This window comes from Lissotriton vulgaris, unplaced genomic scaffold, assembly GCF_964263255.1.
Source record: "Lissotriton vulgaris unplaced genomic scaffold, aLisVul1.2 SCAFFOLD_1362, whole genome shotgun sequence".
Classification (NCBI taxonomy): domain Eukaryota; kingdom Metazoa; phylum Chordata; class Amphibia; order Caudata; family Salamandridae; genus Lissotriton; species Lissotriton vulgaris.
In genome coordinates, this window is record NW_028246166.1 from 280,579 (window position 1) to 303,916 (window position 23,338).

The 23,338-nt window shown below is 44.0% G+C and overlaps 1 protein-coding gene across 1 annotated transcript in view; it reads left to right on the forward strand.

Moving 5' to 3' along the window:
* The window catches only part of LOC147666124 (mucosa-associated lymphoid tissue lymphoma translocation protein 1-like), a 315,600-nt gene that overhangs the window by 250,846 nt on the left and 41,416 nt on the right, over nucleotides 1-23,338 (forward strand). Inside the window, exons 9-10 of the mRNA XM_086949286.1 lie at nucleotides 19,898-20,025; nucleotides 22,859-23,008. Of these exons, the coding sequence (XP_086805412.1) occupies nucleotides 19,898-20,025; nucleotides 22,859-23,008 (278 nt within the window). The remainder of the gene's footprint in view (nucleotides 1-19,897; nucleotides 20,026-22,858; nucleotides 23,009-23,338) is intronic.

Genomic DNA, 23,338 nt, shown 5'->3' on the forward strand with positions numbered 1-23,338 from the left:
GTGAAAATGGCAACATCAACAGTTAGGCTAACTTTATTTACGTGAGGCCCTATAACTTTCAAATATGGTTACCTACTCCAAATGTTTCATTTTAGCATGTTTTATTTTAAAAGTAAACTTGTGCACATTACTAATATACAAGTGGTTTTAATAACAAATAAGATTTGCTGCTGCAAAGTCAAGGGAGTTTGGCACAGCAGGAAAACCTTTGTTAAGAGAGATAAGTAGGACCCCTTGATTTTCAAAGCCCACATTTCGTAAGATTTTTACCCTGAGGAAGTGCAGTACACTTGTAGCAACCTGTGGCCCCTGGCAGTAAGCATAGAGCTCTCACATACCCCAGTTACATGCGTAAGTAGCACTTCCAAACCAAGGGCTAAATGTAAAAAGCTTTTTTACGTTCGCACAGATCCCGAATCGCAGCAACAGGGTCTTTGCGAAAAGCAAAAAGGTATTTTTAAATGTACAAAGGCCCAATTGCGAGCCGGTACCATGTCACCGATTCACAATTTAGGTTTGCGTTTCGGTATTAGGAAGGGCCATGTTTAGGGCGTCCCTTCCTAATGACAAATCGCAGTGACCTGTATGAATGTTTAGCGACCGAAATGCGATTGCGAAACGCGATTGCGAAACATTAGCAATGTACCACCAACTTAAAGTTAGTGGTAAACCATTCGCAAGTGGGATGGAGCGCCAAAGGCACCCTTTCCCCTATGTGACTGTTTGAGAAAAATATTTGAGTGCAGGTAGTGGTCCCATGGATCACTGGCTACTCTTCAAAAAAATGAAAAGAAAACTTTTCATTTTTCTATTTGAAATGCATCCTCTTTTCCTTTAATGAAAACAGCCCGCATTTCAAAAACAAAAATTGTTTTATTGAAAAGCAAACACGTAAATGACGGTCTGCTGAGCCCTGCAGGCCACCATCCATGTGATCACTGCAGTTCCCAATGGGTCGCAAACCGAGACCTACCTCATTAATATCGATGAGGTAGTTCTATTTGCGACCCACTGGGAATCGCATAACGTGTAATACACACATTTGTACAAAGATTTGCTAATTGGTAATCATAAACTATTACTACGTGCATCTGGCACGACGTTTTCTATTTTGCATTCTAGTATTGTCTGGTTGATCCCATTTTAAAATATGAACTACAATTCCTACAATGCAAAGTTAAAACCTGGACTGGATGTGCTACTCACTCGAGGATCTGGGAAACTTGAAAACTTTGTAACCAATTGGGCCTTTGCTCAAGAGGAACGTGTCCTGATTTGGGAATGAGCAGTAGGGATGGAGCTGGGTCAGTTTGTGCTCAGACCGTGCTCAGCAACCGTGTGGGCGGAGCCGAGCCGGGCGGTCGTGTTCCATCTCGGCTCCCGGCTCCGGCGCTGCTCGGGAGCTTGGTTTGGCGGTTCCCCAGTGGCCCGGGGGCTGTTTTCTGCACCCATAGGAAGCGGAAGGTGCAGGGCACCTGCGGGGCTGCTCCGATTGCCCCTGGCGCCGCTGTAGCTGGATCTGGGAGGAGACGCGAGGAGGGGACGGCCGCGGGCAAAATGGCGGCCGGAGCCCTGATGAGAGCGCCGATGACCTCAACCCTCTATGGGAGGTACGCTGATGGCCAAATCTGAGGAACGCAGGGGCTGCCTCTATTTGAGGATAGTCTCCGGGGGCCTCTGTAGCGGCAAGACACCGGGGGCGGCCCCGGCTAGAATCTGCCTTCCCCCGCCTGCCTGACCTTAAAATGGCGGCCCGGTGTGACTCCCAGCTAACGATCGGCGCCTTTGCTTGACCATCTGACCCCAGCGCTTGCTGCCTCTCCCAGGGGCGACCCCGCAGGCTCTCTCTGTGTCTCTTGCCTGCGGGGGTGAGCCCTCTTCAGGGATCCCTGGCGGTGACCCTCGCCTGCATCTGCCTCTGCGATCTGCCGGACGTTTGATCTGCCACCCGACGACAACAACCCGGGAGGTAGGATCGCTGGCTGCTCGCTGATTCCTTGCGGAGCCTCCCGCTAACATAGTGCTGCAGCGGCTCCCCCTCGCACCACCCTCCTTGCAACTCGCCTGGACCTTGGAAGGCGGCCGCCAGTGACCGCAGAGCGAGGATGGCCACCACTGGTCTTAACATGCCTGGGCAGCGCCCCATGGCCAACGCGTGACCGCACCAACACCTCCACCACCCTGCGCACTCTCGCGCCCACCGAGCCGGATGACCGCAGGCTCTCCAGGATGGCGACGCACCTGCGGCTGGCTTCCAACTTCGTCCCCCACCTGGGCTTCCACCTTCTCTCCTGGACTTCTTTCTTCATCTCCCCCCCTGGGTTCCCACCTTCCCTCAGGGACTGCTCGACTTGCGTGCTACCCTGAATGACACTTTGCTGCTGTTCTTCGGACAGTTCTCGCTGGACTCTAGCCCTTCCCTCCATACCTTGCATCCCACCCACCATTCCTCTATGCTGTGATTGCATCTTTGACCTATTGCAACAATGCTAAGCTTTGGTATTCGCTGAAGTCCCTACACCATATACCACCCCTATGCGTCTATTAGAATTTAACCAGTCATATCCCTTCCTTTGTGTATTTAGTTGACTCTTATCACTAGTGTGTGCCGTGGACCTTTATACTCTCTACCACTCCTATGTGACCCTTAGAGTATTTCCAGTCATATCCCTCCTGTGTAGATTGAAGATAACTCTAATGACTAGGATCCTATGTGATTTGTAGATTGTATCCAAGTGTATCCCCTCCCTGTGTTTAGAGATATAGCTTTAACGACTAGTTGCCTGTGTGACTGTCGGAGTATAGCCAGGTGTATACCTACCCTCGTGTGAAGAGATACCCTATTCACTAGAACTATCCAAGTGTATCCCCTCCCTGTGTTTAGAGACATAGCTTTAACGACTAGTTGCCTGTGTGACTGTCGGAGTAAAGCCAGGTGTATACCTTCCCTCGTGTGAAGAGATACCCTATTCATTAGAACAAAAAGTAATGTGTTCTTTATGTATTTGTAACTGATTCTATGTAAAATGCTTTGATAACATGTAACGGAACTGGTGCTATGTAAAGCGCTCTGATAACCTAATCGGTTCAAGTTCGCGCTATATAAAACTCTAAAAATAAATAAATAAAGATGGCTGCAGGGCGAGAGACCGCAGGCATCGTGCATTTAAGTGTGGAAGGACAGTGTATCAAAGTGTTACATATCCAAACAGAATACGTGTCTATGACCTCGTAGAGCAGTAGGAAGAAAGGGGGCAGGGCACCCATCCCAGCAAATCAGTTCAGGCATCCGCTTGCATGTGCAGTTTTGCATGTTGATGCTAATGAAAATAACACTGCCAGCAGCTTGGCCCTTCTGGGCAGAAATCTACTCGCTTTGCCAATCTTTTTTTAAATTGCATTCTTAAATTAAGCTCATGACCCTGGTCTGCTCCGGGTTCACCCAATAACTGGTCAAACCGCCAAAGACCTGTACGTGATCTGGGAACAGATTGCCTTTTTCTTACTAAGCTTATACATGTCTCTTCTGCACGCGACATATTTTACTGCAACGATGCACTCCATGAAAGAACAACATCCCATGGTTCCTAACATCTAATATTCATGTTTTTCAATGTGTAATTGCATATTTTGTGTGACGCAGGCATTTAGCGGATGATTTATTATGCACTATTATCCTAGAGTAATCACCAAGTACAAGCTGAGGTTCACACTGACTTCAAACACCTACACGCGAGCTTAACTCTTTTTGACACTTTAATCATCCAATTTAGTTCAGCCTCGCTGCTTTCCACTCCAGCAGTGTCACATTTGCTTAGAATTCTTTTATTAGGTGCACTGTAGGAGGGATTGTTTTCTGGTAGGCATTAAACAAATATTCTAACATCTACTACAGAAAATATTGGGTGAAACCGAGAAAATGCTTGCAATTTCTCTCCCCAGCTGCATAAGTTCTACAGTGCAGTGAGCATCTACAAAGTTGAAGTTACATCTTAACATCAACGAAATACATAATACATAATGCATAATGTGTGTTATTCACTTATTTAACACACTTAAACTATCATCAAATGGGAACATTATATTTGGTGGAGTATTTGCAACCGGGTGCATTTAGGTAACTCGTTCTGATACTGAGTTATATCTATTTCAAAGACGAGTATATTAGATTACTGTTGAATCCGGTGTGATAAAAAGGCAGCTAATATCCATTGAACTCAGCATTCCCTAAAGGGATTATTTACTGGTGATATAGTGTGTATTTCAATCAAAGTTACGGATTGGACTCTCAGTCCTTTTACAATAGATATGAACCATAGCTTTGCTATTCAACATCTACCAAACTCCATTACCAGACCTGATTAAAACATTCAACCTAACCTGTTGCAGCTGTGCAGAAGAGCGGCAAATCGTTCTAAATTTGGATGGCCCAGGAGCACTTCTTAATTTGTGAAAAAAATAATAATAAGTGCCAGGGCTCTCGTCTGGAAGGCCACTGCAGCTTGCACCACACATTTCTCCTGCCATGCTCCCAAAGAGAGTTACAACACAACTACTAACCATTACACTCTTACAAGTGTAACAGTTCGGACTATTTCAGGCTCCCAAAGATATAAAAGTGGATTGGGCAGCATGTATTAGTCATTTTTAATGTCTATTGAATTAATAAATAATTGTTGTTGTGGTAATCTGTAAATTAGCTAGACCACGCCACACTGTGGAAGACTGTCAAGCTCCAGTGTTGACAATTAAGTGCCGGTGCCGAGCACCGGAAACCACTGGATCAAATTAAGCACTGTTCGGGAGACCTCTACAACTCAAAACTTCATAACTGCCTTCAGACCATAAATGCATGGATGATGACATTTAGAGGTAACCATTGATTCAGAACTATCCTTGATACCACATGTCAACAAGGTAGCAAAGAGCATCTTCTATGCACTAAAACACTTCCCATACCAACAAAAACTACAGGCTGTTCTCACACTCGTAATATCCGGTCTTCACTATTTCAAAAGCATATACATTGCTTCACCCAGTATCATCATATGCAAAATATACCTAATACAAAATGCTGCTACAAAACACCTTCACCCTAGAGAAAGCATGACTCCAGTTGTGTAATCACTCCACCAGCTACCAACCGCTAGAAGAGCACTCTGCATTGCCTACACAGATTCCCAAGGGAAAGAGTTGTCACTGAACCAAGTTAAAGTCATGCATTACAAACAAAACAGGACACTGTTTCACACTTGCACCACGGATCGTCATATCAGGCAAGATTCAAAGCATTCAGGAGCACATACACTCCAGAATACAGTTGAAACCATGGCTATTTCCAAGATAACTACTTCATCCCACAACCCTGTGTTAGAACCCAGAATAGTAATTGCACCTTCAAGTACAATCTACAGCTTACAGCCCACTAAGATGGAACAGCTGTGTGAGCACACTACTTTGTATATCGAATTAAGTTAAGAAAAGCTGGCCTATGGTTTGCTGGCTATTATGTAGAAATAACAAAATACATAACAGAGCAGACCAAGTCTTGGGATGGTGTCTAACCATGGGAGTCACTGTGATCCAGGTAGGCGCATGTGTAAGCAGATACTGTTGAAATACATAGGCTATAAACAAAACCCATCAGACCAGCCATTTGCTGGAGTTTACGTCATGTGGGGGTTGTAGCTGAACAATCAAAACCCTTTCCGCATTGGTCGTGCCGGTATAGGGATGAATGTCAGTTCTATAGCTATGAAGATCATCTTGAAGTAATCTGAATACAGTGCTGTGCTACCGTAAAGTGAGAATTCATGAGAATTACAGAGAGTTAAAAAGGACTACTCAGACTTGGACATAAGTGCCAATCAAAGTCTGTGTGACAAGATTAAAAACCGCCAAAGTGGAGAGAACTGACCACTGGCGCGATTTGAACGGTCGACATGTTTCAGCCCATTAGGGAATTACCCTGGCTTTCTTCAGGACCTTGGATATAAATGACTACTGCACCTACAGAGAAATGTGTACAGTGAAAAATAACAAGATGCACTGAAAAAAGTTACATATCTACCAGGAACTTGAGTTATTATGAGTCCACTGGAAGGAAAGAAGCATGTCTTCTTCCTAGCGAAAAAACCAAAAACAGATTGCTTTACAACAGTACTAAGTTGCACACACACCACCACATGGATACACTGAAAAACACATAAAAAGACAACTGCATGAATAATTTGCATTCTGCATTCTTTAAGGGAAGCATATTAGCTATATCACACGGAGGCCTTTCCTCCTAGCGATACTCACCCAGCTTTATGTGGGTGAAGACCTCATCTCACCCGGCAACCGCTCGGGAGTATGAGGCCCCGCTCTATAGTGTAAAGAAAGGAGCGCAGTTAGTACTCAAAACTACTGTGTCCAACCTAATCATTTTACACATCTAACTCAACATACGTGTGCTAGAGAACCCTCCGTCTAAACTTAGAACTATCCATTGCCAGGTGCTCGTGGGACACCTAAAAGGGAACAGCATACGATGTTTCGCAAGTCCCCAAATTATCATGACTCAACAGGATCTTAACCAAACAATCTACAGAACTGAAGGGCACTATTGACTCCTTCCGGTAATTCTTCCTTAGCGTGGAACATGAGGGAGACATAAGCGGAGGGGCCGCCTAACAGATAAACTCAAGGGTGCTGTAAACTCCTTCTAATTATTCCTCCTCAAAGTAGGACATGAAAAAACCGGCCACCTTACAGGTAAACTCACCTGTCCGTCGGTACCCCCGATTTTACATCGAGCGGAAAGGGAGGGAACCGGTATGTCATCCTGCCCTTGTTAAATACCCGACCCTTTGTCGGTTCCTCGATTGTAAGAAATGATTCTCGCGTGATTTGGACAAAAAGGGAGTCAGCGCGATGCAGAACACTGTTCTTTCGCGCATGTGCACTGGAGATGTAAATCGGGCACTTGCACACGCCGCTTGTATTATTAAAAGCGTTTTTCAAAAGAGTTAACAAAACGGAACATTATCCGGAGTGTAAAGATTCCCTTATATTCTATAAAAGAACCGAATTAGATGGAAAGAGTGAACCACACGTATTTGGCAGAACGTTAGCGTTGAAAAGCACGCATGTCCAGCGGGGAGAACACTTGTCCCTTACGTATTTAACAAGGGCAGGATGACATACCGGTTCCCTCCCTTTCCGCTCGATGTAAAATCGGGGGTACCGACGGACAGGAGAGTTTACCTGTAAGGTGGCCGTTTTTTTCATGTCCTACTTTGAGGAGGAATAATTAGAAGGAGTTTACAGCACCCTTGAGTTTACCGGTTATGCGGCCCCTCCGCTTATGTCTCCCTCATGTTCCACGCTAAGGAAGAATTACCGGAAGGAGTCAATAGTGCCCTTCAGTTCTGTAGATTGTTTGGTTAAGACCCTGTTGAGTCATGATAATTTGGGGACTTGCGAAACATCGTATGCTGTTCCCTTTTAGGTGTCCCACGAGCACCTGGCAATGGATAGTTCTAAGTTTAGACGGAGGGTTCTCTAGCACACGTATGTTGAGTTAGATGTGTAAAATGATTAGGTTGGACACAGTAGTTTTGAGTACTAACTGCGCTCCTTTCTTTACACTATAGAGCGGGGCCTCATACTCCCGAGCGGTTGCCGGGTGAGGTGAGGTCTTCACCCACATAAAGCTGGGTGAGTATCGCTAGGAGGAAAGGCCTCCGTGTGATATAGCTAATATGCTTCCCTTAAAGAATGCAGAATGCAAATTATTCATGCAGTTGTCTTTTTATGTGTTTTCCAGTGTATCCATGTGGTGGTGTGTGTGCAACTTAGTACTGTTGTAAAGCAATCTGTTTTTGTTTTTTTCGCTAGGAAGAAGACATGCTTCTTTCCTTCCAGTGGACTCATAATAACTCAAGTTCCTGGTAGATATGTAACTTTTTTCAGTGCATCTTGTTGTTTTTCACTGTACACATTTCTCTGTAGGTGCAGTAGTCATTATTTATATCCAAGGTCCTGAAGAAAGCCAGGGTAATTCCCTAATGGGCTGAAACATGTCGACCGTTCAAATAGCGCCAGTGGTCAGTTCTCTCCACTTTGGCGGTTTTTAATCTTGTCACACAGACTTTGATTGGCACTTATGTCCCAGTCTGAGTAGTCCTTGTTAACTCTCTGTAATTCTCATGAATTCTCACTTTACGGTAGCACAGCACTGTATTCAGATTACTTCAAGATGATCTTCATAGCTATAGAACTGACATTCATCCCTATACCGGCACAACCAATGCGGAAAGGGTTTTGATTGTTCAGCTACAACCCCCACATGACGTAAACTCCAGCAAATGGCTGGTCTGATGGGTTTTGTTTATAGCCTATGTATTTCAACAGTATCTGCTTACACATGCGCCTACCTGGATCACAGTGACTCCCATGGTTAGACACCATCCCAAGACTTGGTCTGTTCTGTTATGTATTTTGTACTTTGTCAGCAGGGGAAGGAGCAGACAGGTCGTTTAAACTTTCCCCTGGACACTCCACACATCCTTCTGTTTTATAGTATTATGTAGAAATGCCAATTTATATACAATCCTTCTGACCCACACTAATACTAATACTAATACCATTAGGCTCAGTGGTCGGCAGCCAATTGAAGCTCATACAGGATACATAATATCTCTTTTACACTGATTAATCCTTTTACGTTCACACAAAACATATCTGTTGTGGGTCTTTCCATCACTTAGTACTTTATCAGCCCTTAAACCAGCTATCAGCAACTGAACAGGCATTGAATAACTAAACAGATCGGCCACATCTTCAGGCCCATTGTAGGACTCCTGCAATCCACCACTGCAGGACCCAAATAAAGTATTTACATCTCACAATGACAGTAACAAAGCTTATCCCTGGAGATCCCCTCTCCATTTCTTTCTCCAACCCTGCCTGCTCAGGACCATGGACCTGTTAATCAAAATATCAGGTTGTACAGCTAAGTACAGTAACCAGCTAAGTATACTATGATCATAATCAATATCATAAAGGGGTCTTCAGAGGTCCTCAATACTGCCACCTTACTCACAACCATAAACTGTGTGTCTCCACCTCACAGATCGTCTTCCATCATACTGCTAGGTGCTGCATCCCTTAACTTGATAACCACCTCTGCGCTCATCATGCACAACATGGAAACACTTTGCTCACAGAATCGAAACCAAAGATAAGACTCTTTAAGCACAGTAGAGGGCTATGTTTTATAGCCACAAATGAGTGATTAAGATTCAATTGTGTTTTTTACCACTTTCACATGCTTTTTTGTTAGACTACAATAGCTTATAGTGTGTTTTGAGTGGAGTACTACATTATAGTTTTTTGTTTCTAAACTTGTCCCAGAAATGTTTTTAGAAAGTGTTAAATGATACATTTGAAAATAAGAAAATTGTCAACAAGCTGAATAGACTTAAAAGATTGAGCGGCCCTACTGCTCACAGTAGGACCACCCCACAAAGTGTATGTTTCCCCATGGTATCACCTTTATCTCTTAGTCATAACAGCATCACCTCTTGAAAACATGTTGTCTCAGTCACACAGTAACAATCGGTCAGCCCATGATTGACCAAGTGAATGTCAACCCGCCTATCATCTTGTGCTTCATCTTCCCTGCTGCACATGGTCTCCTGTTCATTGAGTGCTTTGAGAAGACCACTACCTTACCCGCGCATGAATAGGGTGACCACTTCACTCCACGTCGCACCATTTTTCTATTTAGATCAATGGAAGCAAAACCAAGACTACATGATTGTGCTAGGAAGTGAGAGCCAGAACAACAAACATGGTATCTGTGATGAGTGAAGTGGTGCCCTATCTTTTCTTACATTCACATTTCATCTACTCTTTATCTTCTAAGCAATACATGATAATTTCATCAGTTATGTTTTTCAGCATTTTTCTTTAGTATGTGATATATCCACTAGTATATGGTCACAGCGTGATGAATTAAGCCATCACTTCATGACTTCCATCTCCTCACAAGATCGCATCATTGTGTAGATTGGTATATATAGATGAGGGCCTACGTCATCATCGAGGATCCTGTTGACTGGACTTGCGATGCGAAGTCTGGCATTGAGGCTGCGGCACACAGTCAGGGTGATGCGTCGGTTCAGAGGAGCTGTGATGCGGAGTCCGGCATCGTAGTAGAGGCTGCTAACGGCAAAGGATGCAAGGGCCTGCGCAGAGGATGCCTTGTGCAGCAGTGGTTAAGATGGGCTCCAATTTGGGTCTTTGTGTTGGGTCCATTCCATGCAGCAGTGGCAAAGCTTTGGTTCTGCTTAGGACTGTGCTGCACATTCGTTGAGATTTTGGTCCCACAGGGAGAGCACCTTAAGCCCACTTCCATGGGTCCAGGATTGGGGTGGCACATCTTGGCAGGGTAAACTCATATGTGGCAGGTTCCAAGTGTAAAGGCAAGGTTGTTAGAAGCCTGTTATGTCTCCGAGGCTTCAGATCAGGAGGCCACTAACTATCCCTTGGAGTAACTCTGGGTTCAAGAGATGCATGACCCGTCCTTCTCACCCAGGAAAGAGGGGAGCAGGTCAGCACAGCAGGGCAGCAGTTCCTTCAGAGCGGCAGTCCAGCAGAGTGGCAGTCCTTTCAGCAGCACAACAGTCCTTCCTGTACTGAAGAGTTGGTGTCTGAGGTCCAGTATTTATACACAGTTTTGCCTTTGAAGTGTGGAGAAGCTTACAGAGCCATGCCTTTTAAGTTCACAGGTGAACTGTTGTTTAGGCCCAGACCCCAGACTAACTGCAAGAAATGTGCAGCCCTTTGTGTGAAGACGGGACATAGCCTATTCAAGTGTAAGTGGGGCTGGACCCAGCTCTTTACTCCCATCCTGCCAGTAATGGCCCATCCCGTTTCACCTAAGCTCCCCATTGTGTGTGGCTGTCTGTGAGGAATACACAAAGCCCCACTGTCACCCACATGCAAACATGTGAGCCAGAGACAGGCTGTAAGACCAAATGGCTAAGGCAAGGAAATGCCTACTTTCTAAAAGTGAAATTTAAAATCTGAGGTCACCATAAGTTAGGATTTTAAATTCCAATTCCAGAAACACCAAATATCAACCGATTTCCATTTGAAAATTTCTCTTTATGATAACTCCAATGTTATCCTATGGGAGAGGTAGGCCTTGCAGTATTGACAAAACTAATTTAAGAGTTTTTCACTACCAGGAAATATAAAACTTAAAAGTACATATCCTACTTTTTAAATACAGTGCATCCTGCCCTCTGTGCTGGCCAGGTCCACGCTATGGGTTACTTATATGTATTAAAAAGAAAGGTTTGGGCCTGGCAAAAGGTTAACTTTCTAACAGTGGTTGAAATGCACTCAAGTTACACAATTTTAACAAAATCGTTATACAGGTTACAGCATGGGAAATAGACTTAGCGTGCAGTGCTGTAATGAGCCCTGCCTCAGCTAGTGGAACAAATTTAAAAAACGAGAACACCGAAGTGTACTAGGCTCAGCATGTACTGCTCATGCCCTAGAGCTTCAAAGTGAACAGGATCAATCAAAACTAAACCAAGTCGCCCAGAAATATACAATATAATGCAATTAAAGTTAAAGATAAGATTATAGTTGTTCAGAAAAATGTAATTGCTTGTTGGTCAGTTTGTATTTTACAAATGGTAACAAATATTACATTACATTTGAAAGCAAGGTAAAGCTGATATTCATAGTTTGAACAGGTATTGAGAAACATGACCCAAAGCATTTTGGTTGAAAACACGTGTTAGACCGAGCACCATTGGCGTGGGTCTCCCTTCCATTTTTGCTGTTGTCTCATGTATTTTTGCTGGTGTTAGATGCTTTGAGCACTGTGCCACTGCAGTCCAGTGCCACAGTGCCATTGCTCCCTATTGTAAATTGATGTATAAATCAGTGGTTCCATGTTTGGCTATTTGGTTTACTTGTCAGACCCTAGTACAATTCACTGACAGTGCCCAGGGCGTGTAAATCCAAATGCTGCTGGTGGGCCTGCAGCACTGGTTGTGCCACCTACAGAAGCAGCCTTGTAAAATGTGTCTAAGGTCTGCCATTGCAGAGCCTGCGTGCAGTCTGGTACTGTCATGTTGACTGGGCAAGTGCACCCACTTGCCAGTCCCTAAACCTTCCCTTTTCTTCATGTCAGACACCCTTATGGTAGGCCCAAGGGCAGGGTGCATTGTAAGTATAAGGTAGGACAAACCTGGATGTGTGTGGCATGTCCTAATAGTGGGGCGTCTGATGTTACTGCGCTGCACTGTGAAAGGAAAGGAGACGTCTGGTAAACTGAGTGCTTCAGAACTGGTTTGGACTGGGCAAAGGCACCTCTCCCCTCAGAGAACAAATGATTTTGAGGAATAAGTATTGGGACCCTGATCCCATGAAATTAGATCACTTTTGGACAAACAAGAAGAAACCTCTGCTGAGGAGAGGAACCTGAAGAAACTGAGGAGAGACTATTCCTAAGCTGAAGTGCTGCTTAGGGGATTGGCCTGCAGTGGTTGCCTTAGTGCCAAAGAGAGGAGAAAGGTACGTTGTGCACTTTACTTTCAACTAATGAAGGATCTCCAAGGGCTTGGAACTGCTGAAGTCTCTGGGACAACAGACTTCACCCCCAGCTCCCCAGAGTTCTTTGGAAGGGCCTGCTGCTGTTTTGGGCCTTATGAGGGACTGCGTGTCGCAAGGAGCTGGAAGCGCGACTCAATGAAAACGAAGCGTGTCGCAGTCGCTGCTGCTGCCGTCACACTTCTGAACAAGGATGTCTCCTCTGGAGTTGTCACACTGCACCCCATCGAGAGAAGCGTCTCGCAACGAAGAGGAAGCGCTCGCCGTCGCTGCTGCCTGCCATCGCACCTCTGAACAAGGGTGTTGCCGCTGAAACTGTCACATTGCACTGCATCGAGGAAAGCGCCTCACATCCCCCGAGAAGCTTGCCACCGTCGGAGCTGCTGCCGTCGCATTTCTGAACAAGGATGTCGCGCTGTAGTTGTCGCATCGTACGAAAGATTGACGCAATCGTGGGAAAAGAGTGTCGCAGCTGAAGCTGTTGCCATCGCATTTCTGAACAAGGGTGTCGCCGCTGCAGTCCACGCATCGAACCAAGAACTTCTTGCATCCCCGGAGAAGTCTGCTGCACTTGGAAGATCCTCACATCTTTATTTCCTTACACCTGAACTTTGCTGCATTTACCTTGCTGTGACATTGCTTGACGTTGAAGCGCAATGCATCATAAGGTACATTGACGCAAAGTGTTGCATCTTAAGAACTGAACTGAACTAAGCTAAAACTACCATCTTGAAGTAACAGTTTTGTGTATTTTTGTTGTTTATGGTCTTGTTGTAAATCTATATAAATATACTTATTTTTTATACAAAACCTTGTGTGGTGTCCATCTGTAGTGTTGTCACTGGGTTACTGTATGTGGTCACAAAAGCTTTACACACTGCCTCTGAGATGAGCCTGTCTGCTTGTGCCGAGCTACCAACGGGGTGAGCAGGGGTTATTTAGGAGTGTAATCCCTTATCCTGACTAGATGCAATGGGTCCCTATTTCTCACAACTACCTACCTGTGCCAACTAGAGACCCCCAAATCTAACGCCCTCCTTCCAGGGTAACTGTAAATTCAAAAAATGAAGAGAATCAATTGATTTTGCACTGATAGTCCCCTAAGTTTGATAAGTAAACTCTGCTAAAGGATGATTGGCACTGACACTATGTTCGTTCGAGAAATGTGTACCCGGTACACTGACGGTATTTTCAGGGTTGCAGTGTAGTTTTCAGACAGTCTTTTGTCTGTTCTCATGCATTTGAGCGTATCAACGACGCTGGTTTACAGCATATTTAATTTCCAGTATTTCCCTTGGGACGCACCTACACTCCATGGCGTTGCATCAGGGATTTTGCTTTCCTGCATTTCACATGTAAATCACAAACTGCTATTTCGCCTGTTGCTTTTTTGTTCACTATGATGGGTTTTCTAACTATATGTGATGGTCTGCAGAGTCTGTGAATAGAGTTCTTACTTTGCGTCTTGCTTATCTCGAATCATTGTGCTGATTTTCAAAGGTATCATCACATTTCTCCAACGATCATGGTGTCTGTCACTCATCGTTCCACATTCTATAGCACTATTTACTTTTAATATTTTTGGGGACTCCTTTCTCTCACTGTACATCCTTAGCAGTCATCTGTCATAAGCTATTATCCCTCTGGTATCAAATTGTTACAGTATGCCACTTATGGTCTACAGGATGAGAACGTGGGAAAACCGAATATACCCTTTGAAGCGTGGGTGGTTCAGTGTCAAGTCAAGGTGCCTACAAGGGATTTTGTTTGAAAAATATGATTTCTAAAAAAATTATATTGAAATTACTAGGTTCAGTCTAAACAGATCTTGAGCCAGAAATTCACCGAATTACAAAGTCAATGAATGAACAGTGAAAAACCGAACAAACACGGGGATATCTTTTTGTAAATATACAAATGTATTTTCATATATAAATCAAGTTAAGCAGGGTACAATTAGAAATTGATTCAGCAATAAATCATGAATGAGGTATATTGCAATTTATCCTACAATTCATGAATAAAAACATCCATTCCAATATAATCCAAAAAAGTGACATATCTCCTGGTAAAAATAACAATCACTTAAGTACATTGAAAATTTAGGAAGTGGATGATAGAGTAGACGTTTCGGTCTTTTGTAGCGTTAGTCCGTCAGACCATCTTCAGGATGATGAGTATTGCATCTAGCAAAGACCCTTTTTTTAGGGGGCCTGTTTTCTAAAAATGGACCCTGCACGGTTGATTCAATTTCCAAAGAAATCAGATTCACTCCACATCTTTATTATCAGAGTTATCACTGGTCCGGTAGTTAAGATCTATCCAGCACGATAACAATTTCAAGGAGCGTCAAATTTGCCTCAAGATTCAAATATCTGGACAGTCGATATACTTCCAATTAGCTCGCACAAGGGCGTCAGTCCTGTGGCAACTTGATTTATATATGAAAATACATTTGGATATTTACAAAAAGATAGCCCCGTGTTTGTTCTGTTTTTCTATGTTCATTTATTGAATGTGTAAATCGGTGAATTTCTGGCTCAGGATCTGTTTTGACTGAACCATCTAGTAATTTCAATATAATTAATTAGAAATCATATTTTTCAAATAAAATCCCTTGTAGGCCCTTATGGTCTACTGCAGGTTTGCATTGCATGCAACACGTATTCTGTCTTAACCATCACTCTCCACCTTTCATTGATTGTTTATATGCATAGTTCACTTCAGCACATTTATCACTGTCTTGATCAGCTTTGGTTTAATCTTGAGTTTTCTTTTCCTTACCACGAGTGCTTGCTGATATATGCAGTTTATACATTTTGCCTTGTGTCTGACAAGTGATTTATGTGACTTGTATGTATTTTCCTTATCACCATGGCATCTGAGGTGGTGCTCTTTGCAGATCCACAATTTCGCTCTTTGCAGGGTTAGGAGCATTCAGATAATATCCTGTATAGGTTGATTTACTTCCACATTTGGGATGGTTGCATTTCCATTGTGTTTTCAATAATATGCATGTTTCTGAACCTGAGATGCTGTTTATGCACAATCATTTGATTCTCTTAATTTGTTGAATTTACTGTTACCCCTGATGAAGAGAATTTTCACCCAAAGTGCATTGGTCATATTTCTTTTTAAGAATAACTCTTCAAGCTAAGAATGGCCGCTTTATGTCGCTTACAAGTGTGATGTAACATTTGTACGATATGACTGACCTACAAGCAATTAAATTATTTTGAACAACTATAATCTTTGCTTTAACTGTTATTGTATTGTATTGTAGATTTTCTGGTTACTTGGTTTAGTTTTGATTGGTCTTGTTCACTTCGAAGCCCTAGGGCATGAGCTGTGTGTGCTGAGGCGAGTTCAATTTGGTGACCTAGTTTTTTCAAAAAAGTTTACTTTGCTAGGTCGGCAATGCAGTTGGAATCTGCACACACACACACAGGCTGCAGTGGCAAGTCTGAGACGTGTTTAAAGGGCTACTCAAGGGGCAGGCCCACTAGGAGCATTTAATTGACAGGCCCAGGACACAGGCATTAACACCTTACTAAGAACTTGCAGGTAAATTAAATATGCCAATTGGATACAAGACAATCTAACGTGTTTTAGGGAGAGAGCACAAGCCCCTGATGACCGGTTAGCATTGGTAAAGTGTGCAGAGTCCTAAGGCCAGCAAAAAGGAATTCAGAAGAAACAAGAGGTCTGAAGGCAAAGGGTTAAAGGGAAAACCACACCAAGGATGCCAGGTCTAGCAATTCCCACCTCGGGGTGCGTGCTACACTCCTCTAAGGGCGTTAGCCAGGGCCTGTGTTTTAATTCCTGCAAACCTTTGGTGGCGCGTACATGTTCTTGTATAAGCACTAAAGGAGTACATAGGCTTTACTTGTTTGGACTGAAGATGGAACCATAAGACTATGAGACCAGAGATATCATATTTTCAGCAAGTGTTTTACCTGGCTTTTCTCATGTCCTTCGGATTTCAGTAGGAGATGAGCACACAAATAATAACAATAGTTTTAGCAGATGGGTAGAGTTTGTATTCATTACTGCTTGATACACACACAAAAATTCTACTTGTTTTCTAAAATGTCACTTTGGAGGACCACCCCAAACACTGTTGCTATGTACGGTTTTCATTAAGTCGTTTGAGTGGGTAACTGGATTCTGTATGTGGTTATTCACTGCTATGACTTGGCATCAGCAAAATTAGAAGTTGGTTTCCACTGTTGCTGCATTTTTAGGGGAAGTGCTCACTTTCCCTGTGATTCCTTTTCCTCTTTAACGTCACTACAGACCTGAGGATGGGCGGTAGAGTGAGAGCAGCACGCTGCCTTAATCAATCACTGTATCCCCTACCAGCCAGTTTTTCCTCCTTCCCTTTCCAATATTCGTCCTCTTTGTATGTGGGCCCCTACAGAACACCAGCCCCCCCAACCCCCTAGTCACCGGCAGTCTATGGCTTTCTGTTGGTTCGATGTTTCCCTGCTGTCAAGATTATGACCTCTCACTTAATGGTGCATATTTTCAATACCTATCTAAGTGAGTTTGATCTCCCCATTCTGCAACAAGGTTTTTTGGTAAAAAATAAACATAGCTGCTTTGTTTTGGCATGCTGCAACTTGGTGTTCCATCTTGTTGATGGTGATCTCAAATCCTCCCACTAATAGTCCCCCTCCCAACCACAGGGGTCCTTGTCTCGGATACTTCTTCCTCCAGAGCTTGGGTAAGGGGATATCATACATCCACCTTCGCACAGTGAGGACATGCACAGAGCAGCAAGATGGACAGGCGTTTTTTCAGTTTGGGTCACAGAGAGGGTATGTACAGAGGATGGGGCATGAGTGACAAGAAATCAGGGACTTAATTTTACCTACGGGAAGGAAGGGTAGAGGTGGGCTTATGCTGGGGGTAGTGTGAGAGGATGGCAGGATGCCAGGTGTGGATTTCCTAATTTTGGGTGGTGAAAGCAAGGGGTGGCCAGAGGGTGATAGTGCTGGGTGGCAGGACACCTGGGGCTCAGTTGCATGTAGGGCTCACTTTCCTTGTTTGCACCATGGTGCACCTTCAAACAGGTGCACCGTGCACAAACAGGAAAAGTGTGCCCTATTTTGTTGAATGTGCTGCCCTCAGGACAGCCGCAACCCCGTGCTGCCCTGAGGATCCCATCCAAAGTGAAATGCAGAGCAGCTGCTTCAAAACTGGTTCATGTTTCACTGTGCAGGTGACAACCTGCCTGCAGATAAGGAGAGGAGAGGGATCCCCTTGCGGGTTGGTACAGTGAGTGACTGCACCCGCCTGCAAGGGGATGTCTGTGGGGGTCCGTAGGGCTGCCATCAGGGGGCACACTGACAGTGCACTACCTTTTTGTGGCACACTGTCAGTGTTCCTCCTGACAGCTTTTTTGCCTTTGTGCCCGCATCCATAACATGGTGCGGGTGCACGTCCAACACTATGTTTCTATGCAAATAGGGGAACACCTTCTTCAGATAGCGCTGGCGCTCCCTGTGCGCCAGTGCTGTCAGTAATACAAAAGGGGCTGCACAAGCGTCTGTGGCCTCTTCTGTAATATCAAAGTGCCCCAGGGGCGCACATGCCCGTTGCATCCCTGGGGCACTTTCTATACTACGACCCCTGGCATACCACAGGGTAGAGACTGAGATAGGTGGGACCATGTTCTGGATGGCTCCCCCATTGTTCTTCTCCTGCATAGCTAGTGAAAGTAGAGGTAGATGATTTAGGGAAGAAGGCCATACATAACTTAAAATTATAAATGGGCAAAAAGTGGATGAGGGGATGTTTTTCCAACTTAGGCTCTGAGTGACTTCATTGACAACTCAAGTTCATTTCTCACCTGTTTGTTGTCGTCCATTCCTCATCAGTGAAAAACATCCTTTAGGCATGGTCACCCATCTATAATTCTCGGTTATGCTAGTTATGCATGGTTAGGGGGCGGAGGGTCAGTTTAGTGGTCTGTGCTTCTTGAAAGTATTACAAGTGGTGTTGTCTTTTTCTTTGCACGCTCCTCTCAACTGCAGAATTCACGTAGGTCACAAGCAGATAGGAACCAGTTTTTCAGAACAATTGTATTTTGTTGTACCTAGATAGAATGACGTCTACTTTACAGATGATGTTTGAGCAGGGAAACGGCATTAACAAAGCAGGCTAAACCACGCGTGCCATTACAACGCAAGCGGAGCAAGGCTTGCCTTAACTCTGTATATACCTTGACCACTCATATGCGTTGTTAAGGCTGTCAGCGCTCTAGTTGCAGAGCGGATGGGTGGGTAGAGGAACATGAAAGATCGAGGCAGGAAGAACCGGCACGCGGCTTGGCAAGTAGGACTGGGTTTTAGGGCTCATTGTGGGGTAGTTATTAGTGCTGGGGGCTGGTTTTAGGACTCTGGGCTGGGGTCGGGGTAGTTTTTAGGGCTCTGGGCTGGGTTTTAGGGCTCAGGGCATTGGAAGTGGCAGTTTTCAGGGCTGGGAGACCGTTTTAGGGCTGAGGATGTGGCCTGGAGTCAAGGTAGTTTTCGGGCTGGGAGCCCAGTTATGGGGCTCAGGGTGGGGTGTTGGGATAGTGTTTAGGGCTGGGGCAGGGTGGATTTCAGGGCTGGGGGCATGGTTGTAGGGCTCAGGGAAGGGGGGCTGGGGTGTGATCTTTATCATGCGTATGCCTTTACCAATGATGTCTTTACAAAGAAAATTGTTATAACGGTATGTGTGGTAAAGACTTGGTCGTGGTTGAGACCGCGATGTTTAGACGTGCGTTGTTCTGTCATACAACTGTTTGAGCAAGGTGAGGCATGTTTTGTATTTTTAAGGACTGCATGAAAGTACCACAAGGATGGGCTCTAATTCGTCCCTTTTACCACTGAGCTACTTAGGTAGCATGTCTTCTCTTCTCAGTAATTTTCAGAAGTATCTTGAAATGTCTGGGACTTACTTATGGCATAAAATGTTATTATTCTAGACATTTTAAACTATTTCTGTTTCTTGGCTCAGCAAGGAGCACACTACAAACATGTAATTGAGTTGTCTTTTTTCTCTGGAGTGTTTGCAAAGGGTTAATTGTGAGACGAGGTTCGCAGAATTCTCCCATCTATGAACCTTGAGTCCAGGAACTAAAACTATCAGACGATCCTACTACTCTGACTCTCTTCTCCTAATGTTGGGATGTATGTACTCCACTGTTGCTCATGTGATCACAAACTTGGACCAGCCCGTAACATGCATATTCTCATGCACCTGTGATCATTGTATGTTGCCTGCACAGGTGCCAAGGAGCGGAAGCATTTGAAATCCAGCATTCGGGATTAGCCAATGGAATTTTTATGAAGTTTTTGAAGGAGCGTTTGTTAGAGGACAAAAAGATCACTGTGCTGCTTGATGGGGTTGCAGAAGGTAATTTGTAAGCGGTGTACCCTTATTATGAATTATATCAGTTTCTGAGTAATGGATGTTGCCAGTGAGTAGTACATCTAGTGCTGGGCCTGGCACAGAGAGTTTGTGCTTCTATCTTGCATGTCTGGCAGCCTGACCTCAAAGCAGGGGACCCGTCTAACAATGCAAGATGCTGAGTGAAGGTTGTTCACTTGGGCAAAAAGTCATGGAAACAAACATTGACAAAACCTGTAGATCTGGCGTTAGTTTAATGTATGTACATGGAGGCACATAACGCACAGACCGAGCATGCAAGCAAACCAATACAATCAAAGACTCCTATGTGCACAAAGATCAGCAGTTTTACAGGGATAAGTGCACACAGACCAATAATCCAACATGGCCTGTCCAGCAGGGGGCACAGATTGATGTGAGTCAGGGAAACCGAGAATGATTCACAGTAGAGGGATATGGTGAAGTGCATGAGGGAGGCACTGGGCGATGGGCCTATCTGGAGCACTAGTAACGTACAAGAGAGCAGTATGTAATGTACCTCCTGAGAATACTGGTCGAGGTACCTCACAGGATCCCTGGTTGCTGTTCATGATGAGGTTAGCACTGTATTCATGTGCATGAGACGTGCATTGGTTATCGGATCATTGCATAATTTATAATTCAGGTGCACATGGTGGTTTAGAATGAGGTACATAATTATGAACAACTGAGAGAGCACTACTGTAGTCCCTGTGTCTGAGACCCATTCAGTCAGTCATAGGTTTCTGGCCAGTATCATTTAAAATTAGGAGTTAAAAAAAACATCTATACTTCTAACGGTAAATGCAAAGCAAGTCCCACACTGCAAAGTTCTGATCGCTAAAAAGGAGGAACTGGCTGGAGTTGTTACACATGACACGACATATTTGGTAACTATGTACATTAAATATAAAAAAACGCAAAAGTTGGTGGTAATGGAAATTCTATTTCCAGGGGAAAACATATTTTCTTTGTACGTAATAAAAAGAAACAAGTTGAAATTAAATGTCCCCTGTACGTTGTAAATGTACATCCGTTTAATCAATGCATGAAAACAAAATTGTACTTGAAAGCGTGGCATTCACAAAATAATTTCAGGGCTACTCCAGGGAAAGCGTTGCAGCTTGCCTGGAGTATTCCTGCTATCCTGAATTCGAGATTGTACCCATAATGCACAGGCCTAAGAGCACAGGAGTAAATCTCTAATGTTGTTTAAGAATTGGGCCTTTCACATTTCCATTCTGCTCCTGTGCAGTATTCGTACTACATCCCAAGCTTATTTCCAGGTATGTTTAGAATGGAGCTTAATGGAAAAACGTTTAGTAACTTCATTACTGGACGCTGTTTTCACTGCACCTTATTACCAGTATAACTCTAAATGTCTGCCGAGGACTTGAAAAAATAAAAGAAACTAAGTCCAAGCAGTGTTAAGACCCAAAAGAGCATTTTAAAACGTGCTCGCCAGTTCTTCGTAATCCTTCATACCTAGATCGGAAAATAAACGCCCGTGGTGCAGGGAAGCGCTTAATCTCTTGTAGGCCCTGCTTTGCCTAAGGCCATTATTCGAATGTGACACAGCCATCTCTTTGTGCTCAGCCACTTGCCGAGCGTGAACAGGTTTGTCACATAACAAACTGTGAATAATAGTGTGAGACATCTGTACGTTTTGATGATCTGTCGGTCTCCTTTAACTGTGTAATAAATAGGCCTGTGCAAACTATTTCATATGCCGACCTAATTGTACATAATTCTCGAATTTTTGCATTACGTGAATTGTGAGTAGTTTACACCATTTTGCATAACGCAACAATTCTAATGATTTTTGCCCCCGGGTGACGGGTTCTGGAGCAATAATTCTCCTCGAATAAAAAAAATGTTCCTTCTAGAAACATCCTCCTGCTGTTATTTTGGTTGACTTTTTGGTGCAAGGTATACCATTGCGGAGAAGAGTCTGAGCGAAAATTTCGAAATGTATTTGGCACCATACTGACTCCGGAATCTGGGGATCACTGTTCGATCCCCAGGGCCGGCGGCAGATTAGCCCAGCACCATGTGACTCTGGGCAATAGCTTGCTTAATCTTCCCGACGGCCCCCAGCGCCTAGAGACCCTTACGGGTGATTGTGCGCTTTACAAATGTGGATTATTAAATGGTTTCGCATCCCTCTATTAAATGTGCAACCATGGTCACCTTCTTGATAGAGGTTATGTCTGCTCTGTAGAGCAGCACAGAACTAACTAATGCCCTAGAATATGTTAAAGGTTTCAGTACAATTTGTGTGGTCTGTTTGTGAGGATTTTTCAAATGAGGAGTAATGAATTAATGAGATTGCTTAAATCTGCCTGCCTGTCCAATTTCCCAAAGTATCTGTTCTCTCTGACTTAGCTTAGATAATCTATAGCGCGTTATCAAACTTCTAAATAAAGAAATACGTGTTTATTGTTCTATTAATTTCACTTTCTTCTATCTCGATGTCCCTTATTAAGACATGCAAGAATTACTGGACAGTTAGAATTTTTTTTCTTAAAAGGACGGTCACTTGTTTTTTCACATTTAAACTGCCAGAAAAAGCTAGCTCAGTGAGGCCAGCTCCTAAACAGTCAGCTGCTGGCTACTGATTTGGATCACTGCAAGTCCAGCTAGGCCTGTGAGTTTGACCAGGTGTGTTAAATGGGCGCTATTAAATTGGTTTATAACAAATATTATTCAAGTTCCTAGAGGCGATTTAGGTTGGGGAGAGCACTATAAACTGAGTCCTGGTTATTGGAATGAAGGTTTCCTATTGTGTCTCTTCTGGTAACGTGTTGATGTTTCTTCTCAGACATGGGCAAGTGCCACCTCACCAGAGGCAAGCAGGCCTTGGAGATCCGCAGCAGTCTGTCTGAGAAGAGAGCGCTGACAGACCCCGTACAGCAGTCGGCGTGTTCTACAGAGTCCTTGACAAGGAACATGCAGTGGGCTAAAGCACATGGTAAAGTAAAGTATGCCATCAGCATTGGCAGTTCATGAACATCAGAAGAATCTGTATGAAAGAGGATTTCAGAGGGTTATCAGCGGGAAACGTCCCGTGCAGAGGTGTTAGAGGAGGATTTTAGAAACATCAGCATTTTAGCTATTGTTTAGAGAACTGATATATGCAAGGAAATTGTAAACCTTTTTATAAACTGGTTATCAGTGGAAAACAACGTTTTCCCACTCCAGCTCAGGAAGAAACAGGGAGCTTCTCGAATATTTTGGTTGTGATTTTAAGAGTTTTGGGGACCTTGGGCAAACCATATTTTGGGGGACCCGTGGCAGGACA